This window comes from Mandrillus leucophaeus, unplaced genomic scaffold, assembly GCF_000951045.1.
Source record: "Mandrillus leucophaeus isolate KB7577 unplaced genomic scaffold, Mleu.le_1.0 Scaffold531, whole genome shotgun sequence".
In the NCBI taxonomy this organism is placed as follows: Eukaryota; Metazoa; Chordata; class Mammalia; order Primates; family Cercopithecidae; genus Mandrillus; species Mandrillus leucophaeus.
This window is the reverse complement of record NW_012105709.1, coordinates 2,596,464-2,622,169: the sequence shown is the minus strand read 5'-3', so window position 1 is coordinate 2,622,169 and position 25,706 is coordinate 2,596,464. Positions and strand designations below refer to the sequence as shown.

The 25,706-nt window shown below is 36.4% G+C and overlaps 1 protein-coding gene across 1 annotated transcript in view; it reads left to right on the top strand.

Moving 5' to 3' along the window:
* The first annotated feature begins 2,571 nt into the window (after positions 1-2,571).
* The window catches only part of ADGRG6 (adhesion G protein-coupled receptor G6), a 142,276-nt gene continuing 119,141 nt past the window's right edge, over positions 2,572-25,706 (top strand). Inside the window, exons 1-2 of the mRNA XM_011997172.1 lie at positions 2,572-2,685; positions 9,701-9,801. Coding sequence (XP_011852562.1) covers positions 9,702-9,801 — 100 coding nt within the window. The 5' untranslated portion in view covers positions 2,572-2,685; position 9,701. The remainder of the gene's footprint in view (positions 2,686-9,700; positions 9,802-25,706) is intronic.

Sequence of the window (25,706 nt, the reverse complement as noted above, 5' to 3'; positions counted from 1 at the left end):
TACAGGTGTGTGCCACCATGGCTATTTTTTTTTTTCCAGTAGAGATGAGGTTGCACCATGTTGGCCAAACTGGTCTTAAACTCCTGACCCAAACTATCCACCTCCTCAGTCTCCCAAAGTGCTGGGATTACAGGTGTGTGCCACCATGGCTATTTTTTTTTTTTTCCAGTAGAGATGAGGTTGCACCATGTTGGCCAAACTGGTCTTAAACTCTTGACCTCAACTGATCCACCTCAGCTTCCCAAAGTGCTGGGATTACAGGCATGAGCCACCATGCCTGGCAGCTATTTATATTTATTTGCTCTTATATTTCCAGGTTTCTTCTAGCTTTAAAATTCTATGACTGGAATAAATACAGATGTGAACTTGGAAGTAGATCTTTCCCCTGTCAAGCCTTCAGATCGGACCACAGCCTTAGTCACCACTCTAATTGTAGCCTCCTGAGAGACATTGAGCTAAGGCACATCCACGTTCTTGACCCACAAAACTGTGAAATACATGTTGCTTTTAAAAAATTCCATGAGTGGCACTTAAATTTCTTTGGGACTATATCATTTAATAGAGACTGACTCAAAAGGGGAGTCTGGGAACCTGATCTTAGCCCCTGGTCACCTCTAGCTGGTGTGCACAGACCTCAGATCTTGTCAGTCTTATTTCCCTATCTGTTAATGTGAGAGAGTTGGGCAGAAGAACTTAACTTCCCTTAAATGCTACAACTCAATGTCTCTATTAATCATACTGTTTATTCATCAAAATGAATACTGATAAAAATGACAAGTAGAACACACCCTAGATGTTCAGGCCTCTGGAATTGGTGGCAGCGTTCCAGCTTCCTTTCTGCCTGTAACTGTGAGTAAGTCCTGCTTTACCTCTTCCCCACACCCGCACCCACCAACAGTTCTCTATCACAAGCTAATCAGCGTTAAATAATTGTTAGGGCACTTCTGTGCATGGCCTGTGCATCTGCCAGTGTGTACCCCGTGCAAGCTGGGCTATTAGGGTTCTGGATGTGCATACAGTCCTGGCACCGGAAGGTTTGCCTCTAGCATTTTGTGGACTAACTCTGGCAGTACACAATGGGAAGAAAACCTTTTTCCAAGTGTAAGCCCTTCTCTCTTCTCATTCCCAAGGAGGTGTGTCCAGATCCTTTGCCAGGCAGCTACTTTACAGGAGCATTGGAGAGCAGGAAGCTAACTTTCCCCAAGGAGCAGCTAGATTTACATTGGCAAATCAATCTCTCTCAATAAAATGTTATGTGACCATCTTCCCAGCCCCCTGTTAACATCCCTTCATTTTTTCGAGGAAGCGAACCAGTGAGAGAAGACAGAAAAGTAAAGTGGCAGAAAAGTGAAGCAAAGCAACGACCCGGGAGCGTGGCGGGGAGACCCGCGCGGGGACTCGGGTGGGCTGCAAACGTTGGGGAAATGCCACAGGAGCGCCTGCCTTCCCAGCTTCTCCTTTCTCTCGTTGAGGGTCGCCCCGGTTCAGCGCTCCCAGCATTCTGGCGACCTCCAGGTCCGCCCTGTCCCCTCCCCGCTCGGCCCGGCTCTGCGCCCATCGCCCACCCCACGCCTACCCGCCGCCACTCTCCCTTCGCCGCTCGCTCTGAGAGCGCCTGTCCCGCCCCGTGGGGCGACTTCTCCCTTTCGGCCCTGAGGTTCAGGATCCTAGGTGGGGCAGCTGCGCCTCTGGGACAGCCCTAGCCGCAGAGCGCCCAGACCTGGGCCGCCGGAGTCCGTTCAGAAGTCCACGCAGCCGGCGCCGCCGCACCTGAGCCCCGGCTCCGGTCACGCCGCTGCGCCGGAAGCGCGGGCGGAGCGCACGGGCCGGGGGAGAGTAGCCTGCGCCCACGAGGGGGACCCAAGTCCCCAGGGTGGTGGCCGAGTCCCGCCTCCCGCCAGCAGGGGCGAGGACCTGCGACGCGCACCCCTCCGCCCACGCACCCTGCCCGGCCGGGTCTCCTCAGCACCAGCGCCACGCACACCCGACTTCCTCAGCTTCCAGCCCTCACCCTGCCAACTTCCCTGCCAGGAGGAACCTGCCGCCAGCCTGCTTTCTCGCCCGCAGGCCCTGCGCTGAACGCCGCGGCGCCCAGGGTTCACCTTACGCCGTCGGGAAAGCCCATGAACTCTCCAGAAACAGCGTAAAGGAGGGTCCCGCCGCAACGCACGACTGGGGCCCCTGGGTTCCCCCTGGGTGGAGCAGCTGCAGCAGAGCCGAGAAAGTGGTGGAGGATGATCTTGCGGCCGAAGGGGACCTCGGCGCAGTAATGTCAACATGTAAGTCCCACCTTTCAGCTCGGAATTCCTTCACTCTTTTATCTGTGTCCACCCTCTGACGCCCCCTCCCCGACCACCCCACCCGTAAGAGAAATGATTTTGTAAGGACTTCAACTGCACGGAGGGAATAAACTGGTTTGTCTTCAGTTTGTCCCTCGAGGCACTGAGGAGTAGGACTATTGCCAAGTGGAGTTGTGACACGTGTGTGTGGCTTCCCCCTCCCAGCGAGGTAAACCTCACATTTGGGCGGTGTAAAGCCTAATAAAAAAGGGCAGGGCTTCAAGAATGGGGAAAACGTGTTTTCAATTCAAATTAAACAAGGAGTAACAGGCACCGCTCCTCCGGTCCAGGGGCCTGGCCCTGCCAAGAAGGCGCTCTCCGGGATCAACACCTGGGGTCTTGGAAGGTACTGGTATGCCTAGAGAATGTTGACTTTACACATTGTCACCATTGACTGTAGAAGTTATTCTTGGATCTTTGGGGTGTTTGAATTTTTTTTAAGGTGCGCAGAAAATGTTTTCAGTGTGCTTTGGAGATTAAGAAGTAATTAAGGGTTATGCCACGTTACATGATAGGATCTGAGGGGACTTCCATAGACTTATGGGGGCGGGGAGAATTGGGGCATTGAAACAGAAACTTGAAAGATTTTGCTTCCATAGAATTGTCATCCTAATGGTGAGGTGGCTCAGAGCGACCCCATGAAAGGGTCGCCAAGCACCGTCTGGCCTTCCAGAATGGGAAAAGGAAGATTGTACTCAAAAGGGCCAAACTTATATTTGTGTCCAAACAAGAAGTTTCTTTTTCTTGTAATAGGTAATTTTCCTTCTGGTGTTTTACTTAATCTTGGGCGGACACCGTGACAGACGTTTTATCCCCTTCCACTAACTCACGTACAACAGTTTCTAGAACTTGGTACTTAACCCTCCTTCCCCCAACTCCTGGATCCTACGTGAATGTACTCTTTCAGTTCAGTACATAGGGAAAGACCTGCCCCCTAGGTCCTGTTTTTCCAGACTTTCCTGCACTTTCCATTCCCTACTTCCCCACTCCCCAAACACACATTTTTAAAATAGGAGAAAGAATAGTGCCCACAAGTGTAGCACTCTGTAACTCTGTTCCTAGTACTGTGAGATGTAATCAGAAATGAACCACTTATTTTTACTAAAACAGCATGTGAAATAATTCCACACCTGGGAATTTTAAAGTTTCCTTTATGCCGGTGGAATCGGCAAGGTATAACTTGAAAAAAATTATTTTGGGATACAGCCAGCATTTTCATATAAGACTTGTTCTCATATACAGGCTACACATTTTGAAGTAATATGAGCTTGTTTTCAGCTTCAGTTTTTCTTGAAAATATACCTGGGATTTTAACATCAGGTATTTGCCCAGGTTTTTTCAGCTTTCCTAAGTATTTAGATCTTATGAGAAAAAAAGCATATTACACATAAAAGTATAAATACCTGTTTTTAAAATAAAAGATGTTAAGCTTATCAACAGGTTATGTAAAAATTTCCTGATCATGAAATTAAGTTATATAGTCCACTTGAATTCTTCGTGATTAAAAAATCATGTCATTATTGGCCCCATTTGTTTAATCATTCCGTTCCTCCTTGCCTGCCTCCCCACCAGCCCCTCCTGTACACACACAAACACATACACATTTTTTTTTCTGAACCATCTGAGAACAAGTTGTATACATAAGGGCTTAAGAGTTTAATTTTTCAGTTGAAATTTTAAAGGTGTTTCTAACTTCAAATATAGTTGCCAAAAAGTACGGAGATCCAGTATACCTTTGACCCAGTTCCTCCAGGGTCATTATAGGGTAAAAGCGTGAATGTGAAATCACGTAGAAAATAGGGCTTGATACCTGGATTTGAGATTCTTTATTGAGCTATTTTGACTGAAAGTTTCCATTTTTTACCAGATGGTAAGTATGTTTTTTTCCATTTTGCTGTTTACGATTCATGTGGAGTGGTTTAGGATGGTCTGGATCTTTTTAGGTATTGGTTTGTTAGAATGTATGGAAAGAATTACCAATCTTTCCAAGATTAATATTCTTATTATCTTGTTGAAAAATGTTAAAATGGGGAACATAAGCTATATTATGCTTTAAATTTTAATAGATTCAAGTACAGAAACTACTTATGTGTGTTTTATGCCTCCTCCTTGTGGAGAAAGTGTATTTGTATATTGTTATAGTCAAGTTCTGAAATTATAGACTTTGCGAATATATTTGGGAGTTGTAGTGACTGCATATTTTTCATACCCTAAGAAATTTAGTAGATGTAGCAAGACTTGCGTAATTCGTCTCAAGCTGCATGAAGCTACTATTCCATTTATGGCTTATATAAATTACATGACATTGTGCTTTTTCAATATGAATGGTGAATAAGGCTATTGTCTCTTGGTTTATGGGAAATATTAGAAGCCTGTAGTTTTGTAGCCTAACTGGACACATGACTCTGATGTCTGGAAATAATGATTTGAAAGAGAATTAGTTTACATATTAAAAATAAACTAATGACCGCTTTTTAAAATGTGACCATTTTTCTAACGGCCTATATATCTTACAGAGTTTACATTTCTGATAGGATGATTAAAAGTTTCTACAGTCTATTTAGAATTTAGACTAAATAGAAAACACTTTGTTCAATGTTTGTGGTATGCATGGGCAAAAACTGTTATCTTTCAATTTTCATTTCTAATTGGATGAGATTATTATCTACATTGGATGATGTTAAGATGTAATATAGTTGACTGGGGTGGTACTGTATAAAGGATATATTGATAAAAATATGTGGCTACCTGAGTGTCATCTTACTTTCCTTTATAAGCATTACTTGAAATGGAATTATCTGGAATGCCTTAAAAAAAGGTTCAAGATTAATTTATTTAAAGCAGAGCAAATATGACAAAAGTTTAACGTATTTAAAATAAGAGTGGTCAAAAAATCACAAATCAATGAGGAAAATATTTATATTTGTAATAGAAAACTATACAAATGGCTTGAACATGACAATCCAAACAAAGGAAATTCAAATGAGACACAACTTCTTCTATCAAAGTGACAATGATTAAAGCAATAATACTCTAGTGAAGAGAGAGCCGTGACATGAAAACAGTGATATGTTTCAATGTAAATGTGTATGTATTTAACTCTTGTAGAAATCATTTTAAATCTACAAGAAGTTTTCAAGAATAAAAATAATGCGAAGAAAGAACACACCTCTATACCTTTCACCCAGAATTACCTATTCTAATTATTGGCCCCATTTGTTTAATCATTCCTGTTCCTCCTTACCTGCCTCCACACCAGCCCCTCCTGTACACACACACACACACACACACACACACACACAATTTTTTTCTGAACCATCTGAGAACAAGTTGTATACATAAGGGCTTAAGAGTTTAATTTTTCAATTGAAATTTTAAAGGTATTTCTAACTTCAAATATAGTTGCCAAAAAGTATGGAGATCCAGTATACCTTTGACCCAGTTCCCCCAGTGGTAGCATTTGGAAAACCTATAGTACAATGTTAAAACCAGTATATTGATACAATTTACTTCTCTTTTTCTTGTGTACCTATGTGTGTAATTCTTAAGGCTGAGTTTTACTCTCACCTCTGGTATAAGCCAGTTATACATGTTACTGTTCAAATAAAGTTTAAGATTTGTGCAGGGTTGAAGAATAAATCAGCCTTTTTGAAGTGGAGGTACACCCAACTTAATAAAGGGACTTAAATCGAGTTAATAGAATAGCACTTTAAAAAAAAAATACATTGCTTTGGCTCAGGAACATGATCTTTAACCAAAAAAAGAAATACGATTATGAGCAGACTTGAATAAACCAAATTACTGTTCTTTTCACTCTGGAAGAATTAAGCTATTTTCTCTGCCACTCCCCAGTCCCTTTTATGAAAAGATTTGCCATAGAAACAGGGATGGGATATGGCGAAAGCAGTTAATTCTGACAGTTGCTGTTATTGGTTGCATTAGTGTCATATCAATTTCTCCACTAATATCACAATTTCTTCACTAATTTCTCTTTAAATTGTGACTTTTGGGGAAACCAGTAGGAGTAGAGAGATGGAAAATGGTAGGTTTTTAAGATTATTTCGGTGATCCATTTGGATAAAATAATGCGTACAAGGAATCATATCCACATTTAAAGCAATTCTGTAGAAGGGTTACATTCTAAAGCTTCCTGAAACAGGACTCAAGCAAACTGTATTTTGTAGCTTACGTAGATTGAAAAGGGGAACAAGTTTGCAACAGAGGTAGCATGGTTCTCAAAAAGGACCCTAGGTTGGAAGCCAAGTGACAAAAATGATGTTTTGGCTCTGACACCACTGATCATATGATCTTGGACAAGTAGTTTAGTATCTTAGTTTTTCACCTGTAAGATGATAGATTTTTTTGCATAATCTTTAGATTCCTTCCAGATATAGGAGTCTATGACTGTCTTTTACTTAAAAAATGTTCCTGCTGTCTTCAATAGAACTTTAAGACCACAATCAAAATGATATGAGTATACTTGTGTGTGTGTGTGTGCGTGTTTTTTTTTTTTTTTTTTCCCTCGTAGTTCCTATTTAGAACCTTAGTAACCCTGTTCAGGATTTTCCATTCTTGGGAGATAGTTATTTAAATCTCAGGGGTGTATCTTTGCTAAGTGATCCCCTGAGAAAACACATAGTACTTTCCTTCCTGTGTTCTATTCTTAATTTATTTGTTTATCTTCTTCAGTAAACTGTAAAGTGGTTGAAAGTTGGCCTGTCCTATGGTTTGTTTAGTTACAAGTGCTTGCCTTGTTGGGTTTCTTTTCTGTCGAAGTGATAGGATTGGACACATGGAATGCCTTAAGCCGTGGTCATCATTTGCAACTGATGGGATTGCAGACAGCTTTGATAAGACAGCCTCAGAATTGAATATGGAATCCCTAAATGCTGAAACCGTTTATAGCGAAGAAGTTGCCTGAGTGCATAAATAGTGTTTTGTGGCGAAACTAATGAGCAGGAGTCTATGAGTATTATTTAGAGATTATATGAATCTAAGAGCCATTATTCACATGTTGATAAAAGATAATTGTCATATATCAAAAAGTGTAAGAAGCTGGGAATTCTCTTGGGCTGATACATCCTTCTGTTAATATCGGTAAGGGTGACAGCCAGGTTTGACTGGTCTGTCTCTTTATTTTTCTGGACTCAAGTTTCCTTTTTTTTGTGAAATGAGAAGATTCAATTAGACTTCAGCATTGGTCCTTCTAGCTTTAAATTTCTTTGAATATGTAATTGTGCTTTTGTTTTAAAAGCATACTCATTCATCGAGCATCAGTAGGAAACAGGCCTATTCTTCCAAATAAGTGAACTTTCTATGGGACGGAAGTTTGTCACCTACTGTTTTAAAAGCCCTTACAGATTACCCTGTACTGTTATTTCAAGTTCTTTTTGGTGGGTAATATCCTATTTACAGAAGAAAAGACTAAGGGTTTAAGTACTTGCCCTACAAACCACACAATTTATAGAGGCACCAGGAGGTAAGTTGGTGCTGTTCGAGAGTCCACATCCATTATTATAATTACTAATTTCTTTCTTATTAAATATACGTCTTATTAGCAGTACTTCTTTTAATCTCAGATATTTTGGATGGATGGATTTGAAAACATACTTGCAAACAACAGATACTCTTCAAATCTTAACCTTTTCCTAGTTTCAAATTTTCCTAGTTTTGAATTTCCATCAGGAGAGCTGCATGGTTCTAGAACTTCTAGTTTGGTGAATAATAAAACGTGGCATGAGTTTCAGACACTACTTAACATTTCTGTATTCATTAGCAGACATGAATAACCAATTTCATTTCGGTCCCCAGGTGATCTCAGAAGTGACCATAAAGTCAATTGATTGGTGTTGGCATATGAGATTAATCTTGTTTACTCTTGATTTAGTCTTTTCCTTTGATTTCACTATGGACAGAATAACACCACTTGAATGAGAATGTCTGGAATGATAGTAATAATAATAATAATAGCTAATATTTATTGAGTACTTGCTGAGTGTCATGAACTGTGCTTGCAAGGCGTCGTCTTATGTAATCATCTCAGCAACACTGTGGACTAGGTTTATTGCTGTTCCTTATTTTACAGGTGAGAAATAGGAGGCACAAGGCATCAAGCAATTTCCCAAGGGTTACAGCATAGTTCATAAGTAGCAAACCAGATCTGTCTCACTCTAAGCTTGTTCTCTTGGCTATGAGATGGAGATGGCCTCTTAAAGATTAAAAATGCAGGCTTGAGGCAAGTGCAGGAGTCCTTCCATGTCTAATTTTGCTTATTTGAGTATTTCTCTTTCTTCTCTTCTGTTTAGTATTACACATTTTACCCAGGTAAGCAAACTTTAGGCTTTAGGGTAGATATTATTGTAACCCTAAAGTATCTTATTAGTTGCTCCTTGATAAAATGAGTCTCAGTTATTACTTATAGGCAAAGTAACTCTCCCTGAGGGGATTTTCAGGTCTCCTGGAGATTTCTAACTACTGCTTGCTTACCTTTCTGCCTCCCAACTCTTCTGCTCGCCAGTCCGCTTATGGTCCCTTTTGATGACTAACATTTTTAATTTCTTCCTTCTTTGCTGGTTTGCCTTTTTTTGATGGTGCTGATTCAATGAACTGTATTATAACATTTTTTTGAGACAATATAATATGAATGTTCCTTTCTAAATCATTATTAAATATAATTTTCGGAATTAAATGAGTCTGTCGTGCAGAAGGATTGTTGAGTTTTCAAAGCATCACCTCTCCATCTAATGTCATTTACTACTTTCTATAATACCTGGTGTTTAATAGCCATTTAAAAACATTGATAGCTATTTTATATATAAAGACTTTACCTTTTTTGGAATATTAATGCTTCAATGTATCACTTTAGGGGATAGAACAGAGCTTGGGCAATTTGATTTTATGTTAAATATTTCCATTTGTAAAGCAGCAGACATTAAGGAATACACATCCTTACAGTCTAAATTTCTGGGAGATTATAAGGAAGGTTGATAGAAACATCCTTCTTCTACCCAGATGAACATGAGTCTGGTGAGGCTGAAACTAAAATTGCTTTATTTTTTAATAAGTAATTTTTTTGAATTGTCTGACTACCCATCCTTATGCAGACATCACCTATTATGTATATTTTGATAAGGAAAGTGCTGCCATGTGGCAAATAAAATGCATGGATTTATTTTCTTTTGCTAATTAGCTTGAAGGAAATCATTAGGTCTTCGTCATCTTTTAAGTTGCTCCACTATTTGGAAGCAAGGCTGAAAAAAGTTTATTTTCCAGTCCCTACTGGAAACCTATACTTTTACTTTATTTGTCATAATGCTTTACTGAATGTTGAATGTCCTAATTGCCATTTTCTTTCTTTGCAGGATGTTTCGCTCAGATCGAATGTGGAGCTGCCATTGGAAATGGAAGCCCAGTCCTCTCCTGTTCTTATTTGCTTTATATATCATGTGTGTTCCTCACTCAGGTAAAACTCTTTCTCTTTCACACCTCGAGTTTAATCATGATGACATTGTCTGCAGCATAAGCATGCTACTTATTTACATTGCCTTACCTTTACTTACTGCCTTTCTTTTTTTTTGTTTTTCCTGTTTCTATCCTTATAGGGCAGTTTTTTTTTTTTCTGTTTATGATTTGTCTATCCTCTTTGAAATTTGTGTGAATACTATTTCTTTGATCATTGTTTTATTTTCTAATGAGTTTATTTCTTTAATCTTTGCTGTCTTTTATTTATTTACTTAGCCCGTATTGAGTGATGAGATAACTACATAAATGGCATTTTAAAAGTGCTAGCTGTTTCTTCTACTGTTGAGTAAATATACTGTACTTCTCTTTTCAAGTTTTCATATAGTTATTTATGGAAAGTACAGACTTTGCTAGTTTCATTCATCCTCATTTTATTAGCATGTTGCAATATGAATTAGGAATTGGAACTTAAGTTTTTAGACTATGCAGTTTAATTTACTTGATATGAAAAAGTTAATTTTAATTACAGCATTTTTGGAATTAAAGTGTCTATTTTTTCTAATTACGTTTTTTTGAATTTTGAAATAAGATCTTGTTGACTGCTGAAAAAACTAAATTTTCTGTAAACAGCACATTTTATGAATAAGCCAATTAGAAGCTGAGGAATGTGAATGATGTTTAAAAGTAAACTGTTTCTTCATTTTCTGGTTTTGTCACTGAACTGAGCAAATTTATTTAAGTCCATTCTATTTTACTCTTTGTATTCTCCTGGTGTATGTATTAGGCTTATTATGTTTTCCTTTAGAATAAAGCTAAAATGTCAATTAAGAAAATCATAATTCTTGAAGTCTTATGTATTTACTTGGAATTTAATCAAGATTTATTAATTTCATATTCATAATGTATCTATATTATCATAAATAATACATTTTAAACATTATGGAAATAGATTATCTGCTAAAATTGCTTATTCATGCATCAACAAATTAAACTTGTATTGAGATGTGAAAACTTTTTTTTCCAAGCCTCCAAGTGTTTTAAGAGTTTCAGTTACTTACTTGGAAAATTCCTGGCACTTACTTAATGGCTTCAAAACAGAACAGATATTTCAGTGAATTTTGTGTGTATTTGTTAGAATTTTATTGTAAAGCCATCCTTTTCCTTATTACCATCATTATTAGAGGAAACACACTTGTAAACAGATTGAAAAATTAAAGATATATTAGATGTTTTGATGTACAGTGTTGAACTACTTTCAAAACTGATTAAGAATAAATTACATGATATGAGATAAATTATGAGATTAACGTTATTAGTTGAAGTCTGTTTACTTTCATTTTTATTAGGTCATGTATTTGTTTGTATAATTTTAAGGCTTCTTGAGACCACAGCACCTCCAATTTGTACTTTTAGATGTCAACATTTTAATTAATATATACACATTCTTGAATTTTAATCATTTGAATAAATGAAACGTGTCTCTTTAGGGTAAAGAAAGGGAATCAACTTGTCTGGGACCAGGCTGAGGGAGGAGAATCACCTGGGGTACAAAATTTAAGGAGACACTCATTCCCAAGGTCACCAGAATCAAAGTACTTACACTTGTTAAGTTACTCTCTCACACAAGCTTTTCTTATTTATTTGTTATTTCCTGCATTATTAAACTTTTTTTGTGTATCAGATAAGGTTTTGTGACAGATAGTTTTCTGTGTTCACTTTTGAGGCCAGAACATTTTGTGTTAATACCTGTATCCTCTAATAATGACTCACTTAAAATGCTGCCACCTCGTAAGTGTCTGAATTCACAAACACTTTTTAGAGGTTATTATTGGCATTTTAATAGAAAATTTTTGCGTCATAAGATGATTGAGCATGGTGCCTTATAATGAATTCCCAAGCCATTTAAAATAATGCATATTACAACTTTGGATATATCTGATATTTAAAATCTTTTTTTGCATAAATCAAAGTGTAATACTGCTATGTTTTTGAAGACTAGTGCTCAACTGATGTTATATCCTTGTTTACACCTTCGTTGACTAATTTTTGCTTCTTTGGATAACCCCTAGATGATCTCAAATGGCTTTAAGTGGTGTCTTGACGCCAGCGTCCGTAAATCTGTATTGTCCATCCTGGTCCCTTCCTGGCCCCTAGAGCCATCTCTTGAGGTGCTGATCCTCATCTACCCTTGGATTTATAATTGGCCTTAAACTTCAAATGTGCAAACAGGACCCCTAGTTCCTATCTCCTATCCTCAAATCTACTTCTCCTTTAATCTTTAAAATTCCTCCTTCTATCCTCCTATTCTCTACCACTCTCACTATTTTGTAGACACACTGGCCTTTCTATTCCTTGTCTATGCCTTCCTAGTCTCCTCTTCTCCCTCACCTTGTTCTTTTTGACACTCAAATCTCAGTTTAATTATTACCACCTCACATAATCCTTCCCTATCCCTCAATTCAAAGGAGCTCCACTGGATCATATCTTATTCTTAGTGATAATCTGCATAGATTTTGGTTGTTGTCTTGTTTGTTAATTTTTTGTTAATTTGACTGTGATAGCTAGGTTAGGAGATTGGTAGATCTCTTCTGGTTGTTACGATTGACACTTAGATAGATGATTAAAATTAGAATCTTATGGTTTGATTCCAATAACACCCATAGTTTAATTCTTATAATAGAATTGCAGTATTAAGTTTGCTAGTAGGTAAGTTAACATTTGTATTTCATGGGACACTTAAAAAAGAAATATGTGAATTTTGTGCACTTCTGGATTTTCAAAAGTAGTGTGGAAAAATAGCTCACTGTGTCTTGACAAGTGATGATTATAACCTTTAATAAGAACTACAATAAAATAACAATTTAGAATATTTACACTCGTGCCATAGAAGTATGCCTTAAAACAATAAAATACGATTTATTTTTACCCACTATCTTGACACCATTTAGAAAAGCTGACAACATCCCATATAATCAAAATTGTTGGGAAAAGAGTGTACATTGACACTGTTGACTCTTTTGGGAGAGTAATTAGGTAACACATAAAAAAATTAAGAACGTGTACATTGGTATATCACTCTCACATGTAGGCATATACCCTATAAAATAAAAAACATAAATATATAGAGAAATCTGTATCACTATGTTAACTAGCGTTGTAATAGCAAATTGGAAAAGACATTGTTCACCGAAAGGGGGATGGTTATGTGCATTATTTTACATTTGTTCCGTCAAATACTGTGCAGTGCCTCAAAACAATGTGGTCAAACTGCCTATTGGCTTGGAAGGCTATTCAGGATAATAATGTTAAGTTTAAAAGCAGATTATAATCAGGCACTGTGGCTCACACCTGTAATCCTAGTACTTAAGGAGGCAGAAGTGGGAAGATGGCTTGAGCCCAGAAGTTTATGTTATAGAACAATGTAAAATTATTTTAGATTTGTAATAGCTTGCATTACAAACCTGGATGTATTATGTATCTATGTTTATATAAGACTTTGTAAACATGTTAACAAAACATGGAATGATACTCATCAGGCTTCAAAAATGAGTTATCGCAGAGGCACAGTTTGGAGAAACATGAGGGATGACGATGGAACTTCGTACACCTCTGAATTTTTTTGCATTCTTACAATGATCAGGTATTTAGTAATCTGAAAAAAAAATGATGAATTTCTTTTTTTTTTTAAAAACCACATAAAAATGATCAGAGAGGCGTAGAAGTGTATGAATATTTAAATTTTGTTAGTTACTTAACTGTTCCTCTGGCTCTTTCTTCACGTAATAGGAATCTCTAAAAGGAGTTTCAGATAATAACTTGTTTTTTGTGACCTAACACTCCATGACTCTGAAGATAAATGATGATATTTCAAGCAGACAGAGGGTTATGGATTCAAGTAGAGTGGGAAACAGCCAAGAGCCAATACATTTCGAAGCAACCAGGAACCTGTTTCCACACAGATCGTCTTAGTCATGAGCAGTGTGGGAGGAGCCTCCCTTCTCTCCTGAAAATCAATGATATCAGCAGATCATTTCAAAGCACAGTATTATTCTGATATCTATGAGACATCAACAGCTGCAAGGGGAAATGTTTCTGAAAGTAAAATCTGGCCTGAATTGTGTATGTTCTAGCCCAGGGCACAACATAGTTCTGGAAGGCAGGTGATTGTGTAAAAAGAATCTTGTGCTTTTTTGTTTGTTTATGTGTTAATTTTTCTTATGATCATAAATGAACAATTATTATTTAGTATCAATTATATTGCAGTCTATATTTAAGAGTCAAACCAAAGTTTGGTCAAAGGACTTTCAAATGTCTAGAAAAATAATCCTTTTATGAATGTGCATGTTTTTTAAAAAAAATTTAGTATTGTCTATTGAAAATTACTAAGTAATTACTAAGTGTATCTTAAAGGTCAAAAATAAGGCTCTAATTGTACAGACCATTTTGCATGTAATGATAAATGTGTGTATGTGTGTTTCACTCAGAATCAAAAATGCTCCAAATTACCGTCTGAAGCTTTCAGCTAAAAGACTGTTTTTCCATTTCAGACCTCAGATTAGAGTCAATGTGAGTGAATAAATAAAGTCTAAAAAGTTTTATACAGATATTTCCTTAAGGCAACTTTCTAGATAATTTTCTTCATACACCTTTGGATGGCCTGAATTCGATGTTGTTAGATATGAAATCATACATTGAGGGGTCATAAAGCCAATTACATAAACATAGAATGGGAATGACCTGCCTTGTCACCACAGTGACAATTTCAAGTGACCCAGCAGTGTGATGGGACCACTAATGAAACTGATGCCACTTAAATGATATTAGGAAGAGGGAATGTCAAGAGTCCTACTTTTTATTGGTCAGATCATGCTTATTTCCAGGCATGGTTGTCATAATGTAGAGAGGGTTGGTGAACAGAGAATATTTAGACCAGGCATACCAGCGTACTGATGAGTCTCAAGCTATCTGAGGAATTTTTGGAGCAGTCCCTGTCAATACTGAGTGAGTGAAACCTCTTTAGAGGTGGGCTGGGACTGTGGACTCCCTTTGTGTCAGCAACAACATTCTTGCTTTCATGTATCAATTTGTTTGCTTTTTAAGTACAAATTTTGTTGCATTATTGCATTAAAAATGGGTGTAGAGAAATGGCACATTTACTTTAACAAAGTCAGTAGGAATAAGATACCAGCCTTTAGATATCTGGAGACTGGTCATCTGGAAGCTATAACAGACTTCTACATATCTCAAAGAGGAACTAGGACCAGTGTGTTAATGCTGTAAGAACCAAATGACTCTCTTAGTAATTAATTGTCCAAAGATAAACCTAGCTGTCCTTCAGATTCCCCTATCACTAGTAATCAGGACATGAAGGAATCTCAGGATTGAGGAATTTGTACCAGAAACCTTGAAGACCTCATTAGCCCATAGTCCAGTCATGGAGTGTGTGTGTGTGTATGTATGTGTGTGGTGTGTGTTATACAGTCTGTTTTGTTCTGTGCACATAGTTGTAATTGTTTTACCTGTAAAGTTTCTTCTGTGTGCTTCCAATTTTAGCAGGTACTTTTAATAATGAACTAGACCTAGAATTTGGGCGGGTAACTTTCTTGGACAAGATAAACCTGGGGAGCTCTAGACTTTAATAGGGACATACAAACTCTGAGACTTTGGCAGGCACAAAATTGTCTACCACTTTTAAATTCTTTTTAATTCTCTAAGGAGTTTTCTTTTTATTTTCAGCAAGTAGAATATGTGCTTTTTGGCACTGTTCTTACTATTCTTTCTTTGGCATTGTTCGTACTTGCAATATCATAGTATTCAGTAAGTAAAGAAGATGGAAAAAAAAAAAACCAGAATGGAGGAGAACCACAGACAAACCCCAATATATTCCAGATATAATGAGCAAACATACTTTATAGGGTGGGGCAGCATGGGGAAGAAGGTTTTGAGGTTAGATGAGAAAAATGTATTAATCCCACAATGAGAATCAAGTCACATAAAGATCCTTCCCCCTCCATTGAACTAAGATGATTAAACACCTGAAAAGAAAACAGGGTTCCTTTGGGAGGCTGAGGCGGTCAGCAGATCACGAGGTCAGAAGTTCAAAACCAGCCTGGCCAACATAGTGAAACCTCGACTCTACTAAAAACACGAAAATTAGCCTGGTATGGTGGTGTGCACCTGTAATCCCAGCTACTCGGGAGGCTGAAGCAGGAGAATCACTTGAACCTGGGAGGCAGAGGTTGCAGTGAGCCGAGATCATGCCCTGGGCAACTACGTCAATAAATAAATAAATAAATAAATAAATAAAGCAAGCAAGGTTCTTGGGCAGCACATGGATAGTGGCTATCACCAGTTCAGGTTAACCTTCTTAACCATCTCCTACAGAAAAAACTCTCAGAGAGGAATAGAGTATCCCAGTGGGGAATATGTGGCCATCATATTTCTACAGTTAAGACTATTATCTTGATTTCTTAAAATCATTAAATATATTAGTAATCTTTTGAATGAGATTTTTCTCCGGAAAATTGTTTGAATTATTAGGTATTTCATGTCAGCGTATCTTGGTTTTTAGTCATTCCTAAACTAATTTCATCTTAAACTTGTGGTTTAGAAATGATACGCTTTTGTAAAACAATTACATAATTTTCTGCAATAAATTATTATGAGTCAAAAAAGATGCCTTCCTCTACTACATTCTCCTCCAAGTTTGGTGCTGCTAGTTTAGATAAAAGAGAAAACGTTTTTGTACTAGAGCTCAGAAGATGGATTGTGTCAACCCATTTAAAAATCAGGATCTTTCTTATAATAACTGCAAAATTACACTAGTCACTATTATTGGTTTGGTCAAAACTACAAGAATGAGAAAATGCCTATAATTTTGCAAAGAGAAAGATCTTTTTAGAAGAATCCTTACCTGGCCAAAACTTTATTAAACAGTATTATTGAAGTAAAATATAGATCTGGAGAAAAGAATACTCTGGCAATATTACTCATTGCTTTTATACACATTCACAGTTCCTTTCTTCTGTCCTTCATTTATTTGTTTTATGCCTTAAATACATGTCCAGAAATATGACATTATGTACAATTGATACTGTCCCCTATGAGTATAAGGAATAGTTTAGCTGTATCACTGGCCGTATTGAATAGAGTTTTAAGGCAGAGTTTCTGATCACAGTGATTTCAGTGGCTGCAGTAACAGTGCTATGAGGAGGAAAAGCTAGACTTTTAGAGATAATTTACCTCACTTTGTTTTTAATTTTAGAGAAAATGAGCTCCAAGTATGCACTGAGGTTGTGGAAATGTAGCCTCGCACCTTTTCCAGAATTCTCCTAATCAGATTGTGTACACCAGTTATCTCCTGGTTGGCTCATCAGAGGTCAATATTAGTGTTTTATTTGGACTGCTAATCTCATCTCTCTTTAGAATGGTAACCTCAAAATCTATTACTTGTAGGCAGCTCAAGACCACAAACATTTTTGTTTCAATACTGCTGATAACCTAATGTTTCGCCAACAATAGGGTTTGTGGTTTTTGTCAGAGACTTTGCTAAGTTGATACAGGACGTTTTCCTTCCAGTTTGGTAAGCATCCTTGATGCTTTAGTTGGTGTTTGGTTAGGACTGTTATTACTTCTCATCATCTGACTGGCTTCCATGTCCCACACACATGAGTTAGAGAGGTCTGCCTCTTTTATTGACCTTTTGGAAGAAAGTTCTCTTCGAATTTTAAGCCATTTCTGATATTTAAGGTAGTGTCTACTTGCAAACATGATACTACTGATTGTGACACCATGGAAGACGGATTCAGTAAATGTGTAGCAAATGAATTGAATTGCTTTCCAAGCTCTCTTGCCAGAGCTTGGATTTCCCTTAGCAGGTTGTGTCTAACTTATCAGAGAGTTAGGTATTCTTAATCAGAGTCTCCTCATTTCTCCACTGTTATTAAAGTATGTTCAACATTTGTGAGAGCATTATAGTACTTAAAGAAGTTACAGAGAACATAGAGTTAATATTGCTGTTCTTAGACTCATTTAAACACTAAAGGCTATGTCATAGTACTATATATGAGCAGTGTGTGTGTATTTGGGGGTGTGTGTGTATATATATATACACACACATATATGTACATATGTGTATCAGGCTCATTTCAAAGTCCTAGTTATGCAAAGCGAAATCATTGCCTTTAAAGTTAAAGAGTTTTAGTGTTATTGGGGAGACTAACGTGAGAAAAAATAGGATGCAGTGTGATGTGCGATTTAGTAGAATTATAGGCATAATATCAAGAGATAACAGAAGAGGTCTCAGAAAAGTTCTCATGGATAGATAATGTTAAAACTGTATCTTCTGATAACAACAGAAAGGGAGAAGACGGAGAATGGGTCTGAAAATGGAGAAGGGGGATCTAGGCAGAGAAAGGAACAGGGACAAGGACAAATGCACAGATGCATTATAAATGACTTTGTAGAAGCACAGATATTTCTCATTACTAGAATAAAGGGTCTCTGCAGAAGAAGGTAGGGAATGAGGCTAGATGGGGAAGTGGGAGACCAGACGAGGATGTCAAGTGAGGGCCGATGCTGACAAAGCTGAATGAGGACTTCCAGCCCAGCAGGGGAGATAGACATGTCCCCACTAGCTACAGTTCTGTAAGTAAAATTTGTGCATTTGCAGATGAAGATGAATGCTGAAGGGCACAGAGGTTGAGAGCTTCCCTAGGGTGGTAGTTAGGGTACTCAATGAAAAAATTGTTTTTTGTTTGTTGAATCTGCAGTTTTATGATTTTTCTCAGTCATACTGTTGTGCCTTAGAAATGGCAGCCTTAGTTTCCTCATTGGTGAACAGCCCTGACACACATGTTGAAAACCTGGAAATGGTAATAGCACTTCAGGCACCCTGGATGCCTTCTGCTTCTTGCTCAAATGCATATTTAGTTGTGACCTTGGGTTGGTGAATCTAGATCAGAAATACCTTCTTTGTCTTTATAACTATTGCCTTTGAGGCTTTCATCTCCACTGGGTATATTGTAAGAGCTCCTAAGTAAACTCCCTGGGTCCAAAGTAAATTGGACAAAAATCTCCTTTTTCATAGTAAGTCTGGCTTAGGGTGAAATTGTATGACAGAATGAGATGACTAATGATTTAAAATTTAGTCTAATGACATTCAACTTTTGAGAGCCCATCTTTTTTACATGAAGCTTTTCATATTCTTCAAATTGTTCCTTTAGGTGCCTCTGACTTCTGAGCAACTAATATGACTTTTTTTGTCATTTAAATCAGATTTTCCACCTGATCTGCCTAGTTCATTTCCCATTCCTATTTCTTCCTTTTGAATACGTTTCAATTTTCCCATCATAACTTAAATTTTTCCATAAGACAGTTATTAGGATATTTACTTTAAAGCGGTTGGTTCAAGTGAAACAGAGAGAAAGACTTATCTTTATTCTCTGTCCACTATGTGTGCCTGACATTACTTTACCACAGCCTTTATCTTTATCATAATTATGTTTGAAAGCATCTTGAATTGGGAACTTTGGGCTAATTTAAGTTTAAAACTCCCATCTGTGGGAAGTAGAGATTTTGCATAAAATATAAACATTTAGTGCTGTAAGTAACAACTTATTTTTTTTGGTCAGAAAAAGATATAGTTCGTTAGACTTTGTTAAAATAGGTTAAAAGTATATTTTACCTTTTAGGGCAGAATATATAAACTAAACCAGTTTATGTGGAAGTAAAAAAAGTAGGTTTGAAATCTAATAATAAAAATGAACGTATGTAATTTTGTTTTCCCCATACTTAAAGGAGAGCTTTTCATATTTTAAAAGTAAGACTACAGTCTTACTTTTTAAGACTATGCCTTAGAAGCATCAGTAGTACTTTCCACATGGTACCTTAGAAGTATTTTAATTTTTAGTAATCTTAGAAATAAAATCAGAAAATATATTGTGGGTTATTTCAGGTTAAAAATAAAGTATTATTTGAGAGAAAAATGTGTCTTTGAGAAAATACATTACAAATTTATGTTGGATTTGATTTAAACTTGAACAGCACACACCAAGCATTAAAGCCCTTTTTGATGCAACTAATGATGGGAGTGAAAATAGTTGCTTTTGCTATCAATAGCACTGCTAACTTGACTCTGAGTAACTTAATCAGTAACATGAATTAAAATGCTGACTCTGAAATGAAATTTTGCAAAAATGTTCCTTTACAGTCAGAGATACCTTTCAATGTGTAGTGAGGCTTTGTTCCTTGTGAGCTGTAGTAGGAAGATACAGTTAGTACACATGGTGAAAACTGCATGCCTGAACTTTTAGCTTGTGTTTCCATTAATAGCAAAATCAGGCAGAGGATGGTTAACAGACATTACATTGGATGGTTGATTTCCATTTTTCTGGTTTCATAGCCCAGATATAACTTGATCAAAAATTAGCTTCGGTACTTGCATATTCAACGCAAGTGCAGTGTGAGTACACTGTATTCACAGCTGTGTGGTACAGCTTTATTTGAAATATACCGTTAAGTTGAAAAAGGATCCTGTGAATTAATTTCTTATTTTGTAGTCATCCCTTTCTATAAATATATATTAGAGCAGTAAGACATTTCCAAAGGCTGATAAATTCTGTATCTATCACACTTTTTAAACCGTTTGACCAGTAGGTGCCTATGTGTAACAACACATATAGATTCTCATCACAAAAATAGTTATAATAATTAAATATTAAAGACAAATATCCACCAAGAAAGAATTAGATAATTATGGAATATTTACATTATGAAAGAGCTGCATAACCATAACTTAATTTTTTGAAATGTTTAGTGAAATGGGATAAAGATAAAAATGTAATTGAGAAAAGCAGGGCATAAAACTGAGTAGTGTTTTTCAAACAATAGTCTGAACTAAATTAAAAAAATGGCAAGATAGCAATCTCTATGCTTTTAAGATTCACATATTTCCTTTTTCATTATATCCTTATGTTTCCAAAAATAAGCATGCATATATATATACACACACACACATATATATATACACTATGATTTAATAATTGTATTATTGGGTATTTATCCAAAAGAAATGAAAATATCCACAAAAAGACTTATACAGGAATTTTATAACACTATTATTCATAATAGCCATGAAGTGGAAAAGAAAAATCCAAATGTCTATCAACATGTAAATACATAAACAGATTTTGGTATATTCTTAATATAGAATATTACTCAGCAAAAAAAGAATGAACTACCGATGTATGCAAAAATATTAATAGGGATCTCTAAAACATGTTGAACAAAGAGGGACATAGAGTACGTACTCTATGATTTTGTTTATGTGGAATTATGGAATAGGCACAACTAAGCTATAATGATAAAAACCAGAACACTGGTGGCCTCTAGGGAGCAACAGACTGGAAGGAGATATGGTAAGATTCTCTGTGTTGATGGAAATGTTTCAAATTTTGATTTGAATATAATTACACAGAGGTATACGTTTATCAAAACTCATTGAACAGCTTAGTTAAATCTGTGCATTTTTTTTCTACGTAAATTATACCTCTATTAGAACAGTCTCATCCAATTAAAATATACAGGTAATAGTTTTAGGACAGAATTAACATAATTCCACTGTCCCCAAAACTATCAGGATTTTACTATCTATATCGAGAATTAAGTGCCAGCTTTCTAAAACACAACTTTTAGTGATTTGTCCTCTTTTCACAAATACCTGCTCTTGGTGAAAAACTCCACAAATCTTTATAAATTTCATTTCCCAGCAAATATAAAGCATGAACCAGAAAGTACATTTTAATCAAACACTTGAAAATACTGACCTAGAGTAGCTCAGCACCTGGTGAATGGCCTCTGAGGGGGTTATTTGTTCTGCCCTGGTTACTGACTTGAGAGGTTACATGAGTGAGTAGTGAGTTGAAAGCATCAGTCAAGACAGTCTCATTTCTGAAGAAGCACCTGCTATATCTGTACCCTTGGATAAATGTCATTTTTTTTTCCCCTGTGAAGAGTGTAATGAGAATGGGGCTGTTGATGGAAGCAAAATAATAGGACCCATAATCATCAACTGTTAATATTAAGATCCCAGATGACTTGTGGGTTATACAAACACATCTCATGAAAGTGAGAATATATCCTTATTAGATGGGATAATTTGAAGAAGTATGATATATAATTCAGTAAATCCAAAGGGTGAAAAGTGGTATAATTTTGAACTTCAGTACGCATTACAGAAAGGTGAGGCTCAATCCTTATGTCTTAAAATCTGTTCTCATTCCTTAGTTTATACATTTAAATTAGAGCCGATTTAGCAGATATTTTGCTATGCAGGACCTGTGTTAACAGTTACACAGACCTGTGCCACAAAACAATTGAGGTCGATGACAGTCCTCATATATGACAGTGGTCTCATAAGATTAGTTATGCATTGCTTAGTGACAAAGGTATGTTCTGAGAAATGCATCATTAGGTGATTTCATCACTGTGCAAACATCATAGAGTGTACTTACACAGACCTAAATGTTATGGCCTCCTACACAGATGGTATAGCCTGTTGCTTCTAGGCTATAAACCTGTTTAACAGGTACTGAATACCGTAGGGAATTGTAACATAGTAGTATTTGTGTATCTGAATGTGCCTGGGAAAGGTACAATAAAAATGCAGAATTATAATATTATGGGCCCACCATCATATATATGATCTGTCATTGACTGAAATGTTATTATGTGGTACATGGCTGTATAATGGAGCAGCCCTATACAGGTGTACCATATTTTATCTTTTATATTTTTTATTGTTGGCTGATTATGAGAGCTTCTCATGGACCTCTATGTAGCGATCTGAGATCTTCTTCAACCTAACTGCTTTTTCCTGTCTTCAGGTTGTTAATATCACTACTTGTCTTCCTCCAGACTTCTTTGAGATCTAATTCATTGCTAAATATGAGAGCATCTCTTGTCTAACTATTTTTTTGAATGTCCTTTATTCTAATGCAGACCTTATTGCCTCTTGCCTCAGCTTCTGTAAAACAGAAAAACTGATTTTGTTGCCTTCTGTCTTCCTCTGCAATCTAGCAATAAATCACTTTCCTATAAACATTTCTTTAAGTGTAATTTGCACAGGGACTTAGGAGAGCTTTCAGTTGCTGATGTCAGCATTGCCTTTGTTGATTGGCATTGAAGTTCCTTCACCATGTATCCTCAACCAATATTTTCTAAACTATTTCCACTACTTCCTTACACATAATCTAAGAAATGAACAAGCTGAAAACATTTTTTCCTCTGACATTCCACAAACTTCCCTGCCTCCACACCATTTATTCAACACAAATCTCCATTCTCCTTCATTGCTACCTAATAAAGTGCTTTGCCATCTCATGACTTGTCTCAAATGCCTCTTCATGTAGGCAGCATTTAAAATAAGGATAGAAAGATAGGTAGTTTTGTGGTCTTCATTATCATGTGTGTGTATACCCAGGTGACCACCTGTTGGATAGCATTTTAATGGTGGAAATGGAGCAGCAAAGTATTTTCTAAATCTCCAAGTTTCCTCTATCTCTCATTTGGAATTCTGTAACCATTCATACTTATTCTATGTCTTGTTGCCATATTGTATTTTATGATTATTAATATGTTTCTATTTTTCCGTTATTAGTGCCTACAGGTAGGGAGTATTTCTTCTTTATTTTTGTATTCTGCACAAAACTAAGAGAGTATAGGTACTGCAATAGGAATGAAGTAAAGCCCATTATTTGAAGGAAGACGTTTGTAATTAAGGCAGTACGTCCACTCTACAGTTTGATGTGAAGGGCAGAGAAACTCTGTTGTAAACAAACAGAACGAGGCACAACCATGCATTTTAGTTACATTGGGAGCATATTTACTTGGATTATTTACAGTGCTAGAAATACTCGTAGCTCATTCTGCATTCCAGTCATTTTGTCTCTTGCTGTTTACCTAAAAAGTACAGGAATTAAGAAAACCTTCCCAAGCAGTTGGTAACATAAGAACTTTGGACTTACAGACAATATGTCTAAAAGACCATGAAGTTTACTTCTTCCTGTCTTTTCTTGACCCAATAATCCCTGTGGTAGATTTGTGCTCCAGCATAGCCCTCCACTGTAATCACCTTCCTCCCGGTTCCCATAGGAGAGAAGTGCTAGAGCTTCCACCCAGCTCCACCTTCCTATTCTTTACATCTCCCACGAGGCTTGTAGCTTAGCAGAATCTTGGGCTGAGGCGCCACGGTATTAACTGGATTTAGGATTAATTTTGTTTTAGCTATGTTATGAGTTGGCCTGGGATTTTAACTGAATTTGATAATGTTATTTCCATGGGAAAAAGAATTCTAAAATCCAGACAACCAATTTGGAGTTTATTTTTTGCAACATCATGAATTGTATGTTTTGGATTTTTGACATTTGGAAGACCAAATATTTCTACATTTATTGTATCTGTGCCCTGTTCTTTAAAATCAAAATACCTGTAACCATAGCTGTATTCAATGAATTATTTAGAAACATGATATAGTTTCAGACTTTTACTAATTTATCTGATATGCTTCTCATTTAAGTGAATATTTGTAGACTTTTTTAAAAAAGGAGTTATCTTATAATTAGTGGATTTATTATACTAAAATTAAATGTAGGTGTTTAATTTTTAAAAATAGTCCCTGCTGTAATCATCCAAGAAGGTAATGTACTTTTGATTAATTACTAAGAAGTTTACCTAAGAATATAATTTAGTAGCAAATGCTTGACACATGAAGATATTCATTTAAAATTAAGGTAGAAAGAAACAAAAACCCTAAAATCTCAATAATACAGAATAATTTTATGAATTATGGCAAAATGACTATAATTATAATGTAGAAATACACATAAGTTTAGTATAATAAAATATTAATACTAAATACTATGCAAAATATGCATGCATATAAAAAGCTAGTAGATAGTATGCAGATACTAACATAGGGATAAGAGAGTTAATAATAGTTTTATTTTTTTCAAAATATATCTTCAAAATAATTCTACTTGACTTTAAACAGGTTGTTTCTAGAATAATTCATGTACACAGATTTAAAGTGGGATACATCAAAACAAATTCAAAACTTTATTGTTTCTCTGCATGTCCTCCCAGCAAAAAAAAAAAAAAAAAAGAGATTTTTCTTAATAAGTGATTTCCAGTTGTGTTTCCCTTTCCTTTCTGCAAAATTGTGAATTTTCAAAACTCCCATACAAAAAGAAATGGTAACAAAAAATTAACTAGAACTTTAGAAAGATAATTGGCATATCTCGTTGGACCTAATTATTTACAATATACAATGTGATCATGAGTTTTCAGATCCGCTTGACTTTTTTTTTGTTTCTGTTTTTGGTCTTGAATATGGTTCAATATGAGTGTCACACTGAATACCAACTCCCTGTACAGAACAGAGTTTTGTTCTTATGTACCCCTTGACTATTCACTGTTCTTTTAAATTAAAAGTGTGAGAACAAACTCATTCTATGAGACTGAGATCATCTGTTATCAAAACTCCGTTATTAGGTGGAGACAGATAAATCATGGCTGAGGAGATCACAGAAGCATCTGTGGAAAGAGTCATGCAGTCATGTTAAGTGAAGGTTAAGGGTGTGTATATGTGTGTGTAGGGGCATGAGTGATTAGTTGGCTATGAACCCTTTTTGTAGACTTGTGGGATTTATATTTGCATACATTTGCTTTTTATTTGAAAATCTTTTCTCTTTAAGAATCCTTTTTAGATTAATTGACGCAGATCATTCTTTCAGAAACTGATGACATCCAGAAAAAGTTTAGTAAATTATTTAATGATTTAGTACCAAACCATGGGTATTGTGAAAGTACCCAAGATAATTTATCATCTTGGTCTGATTATAGAAGACT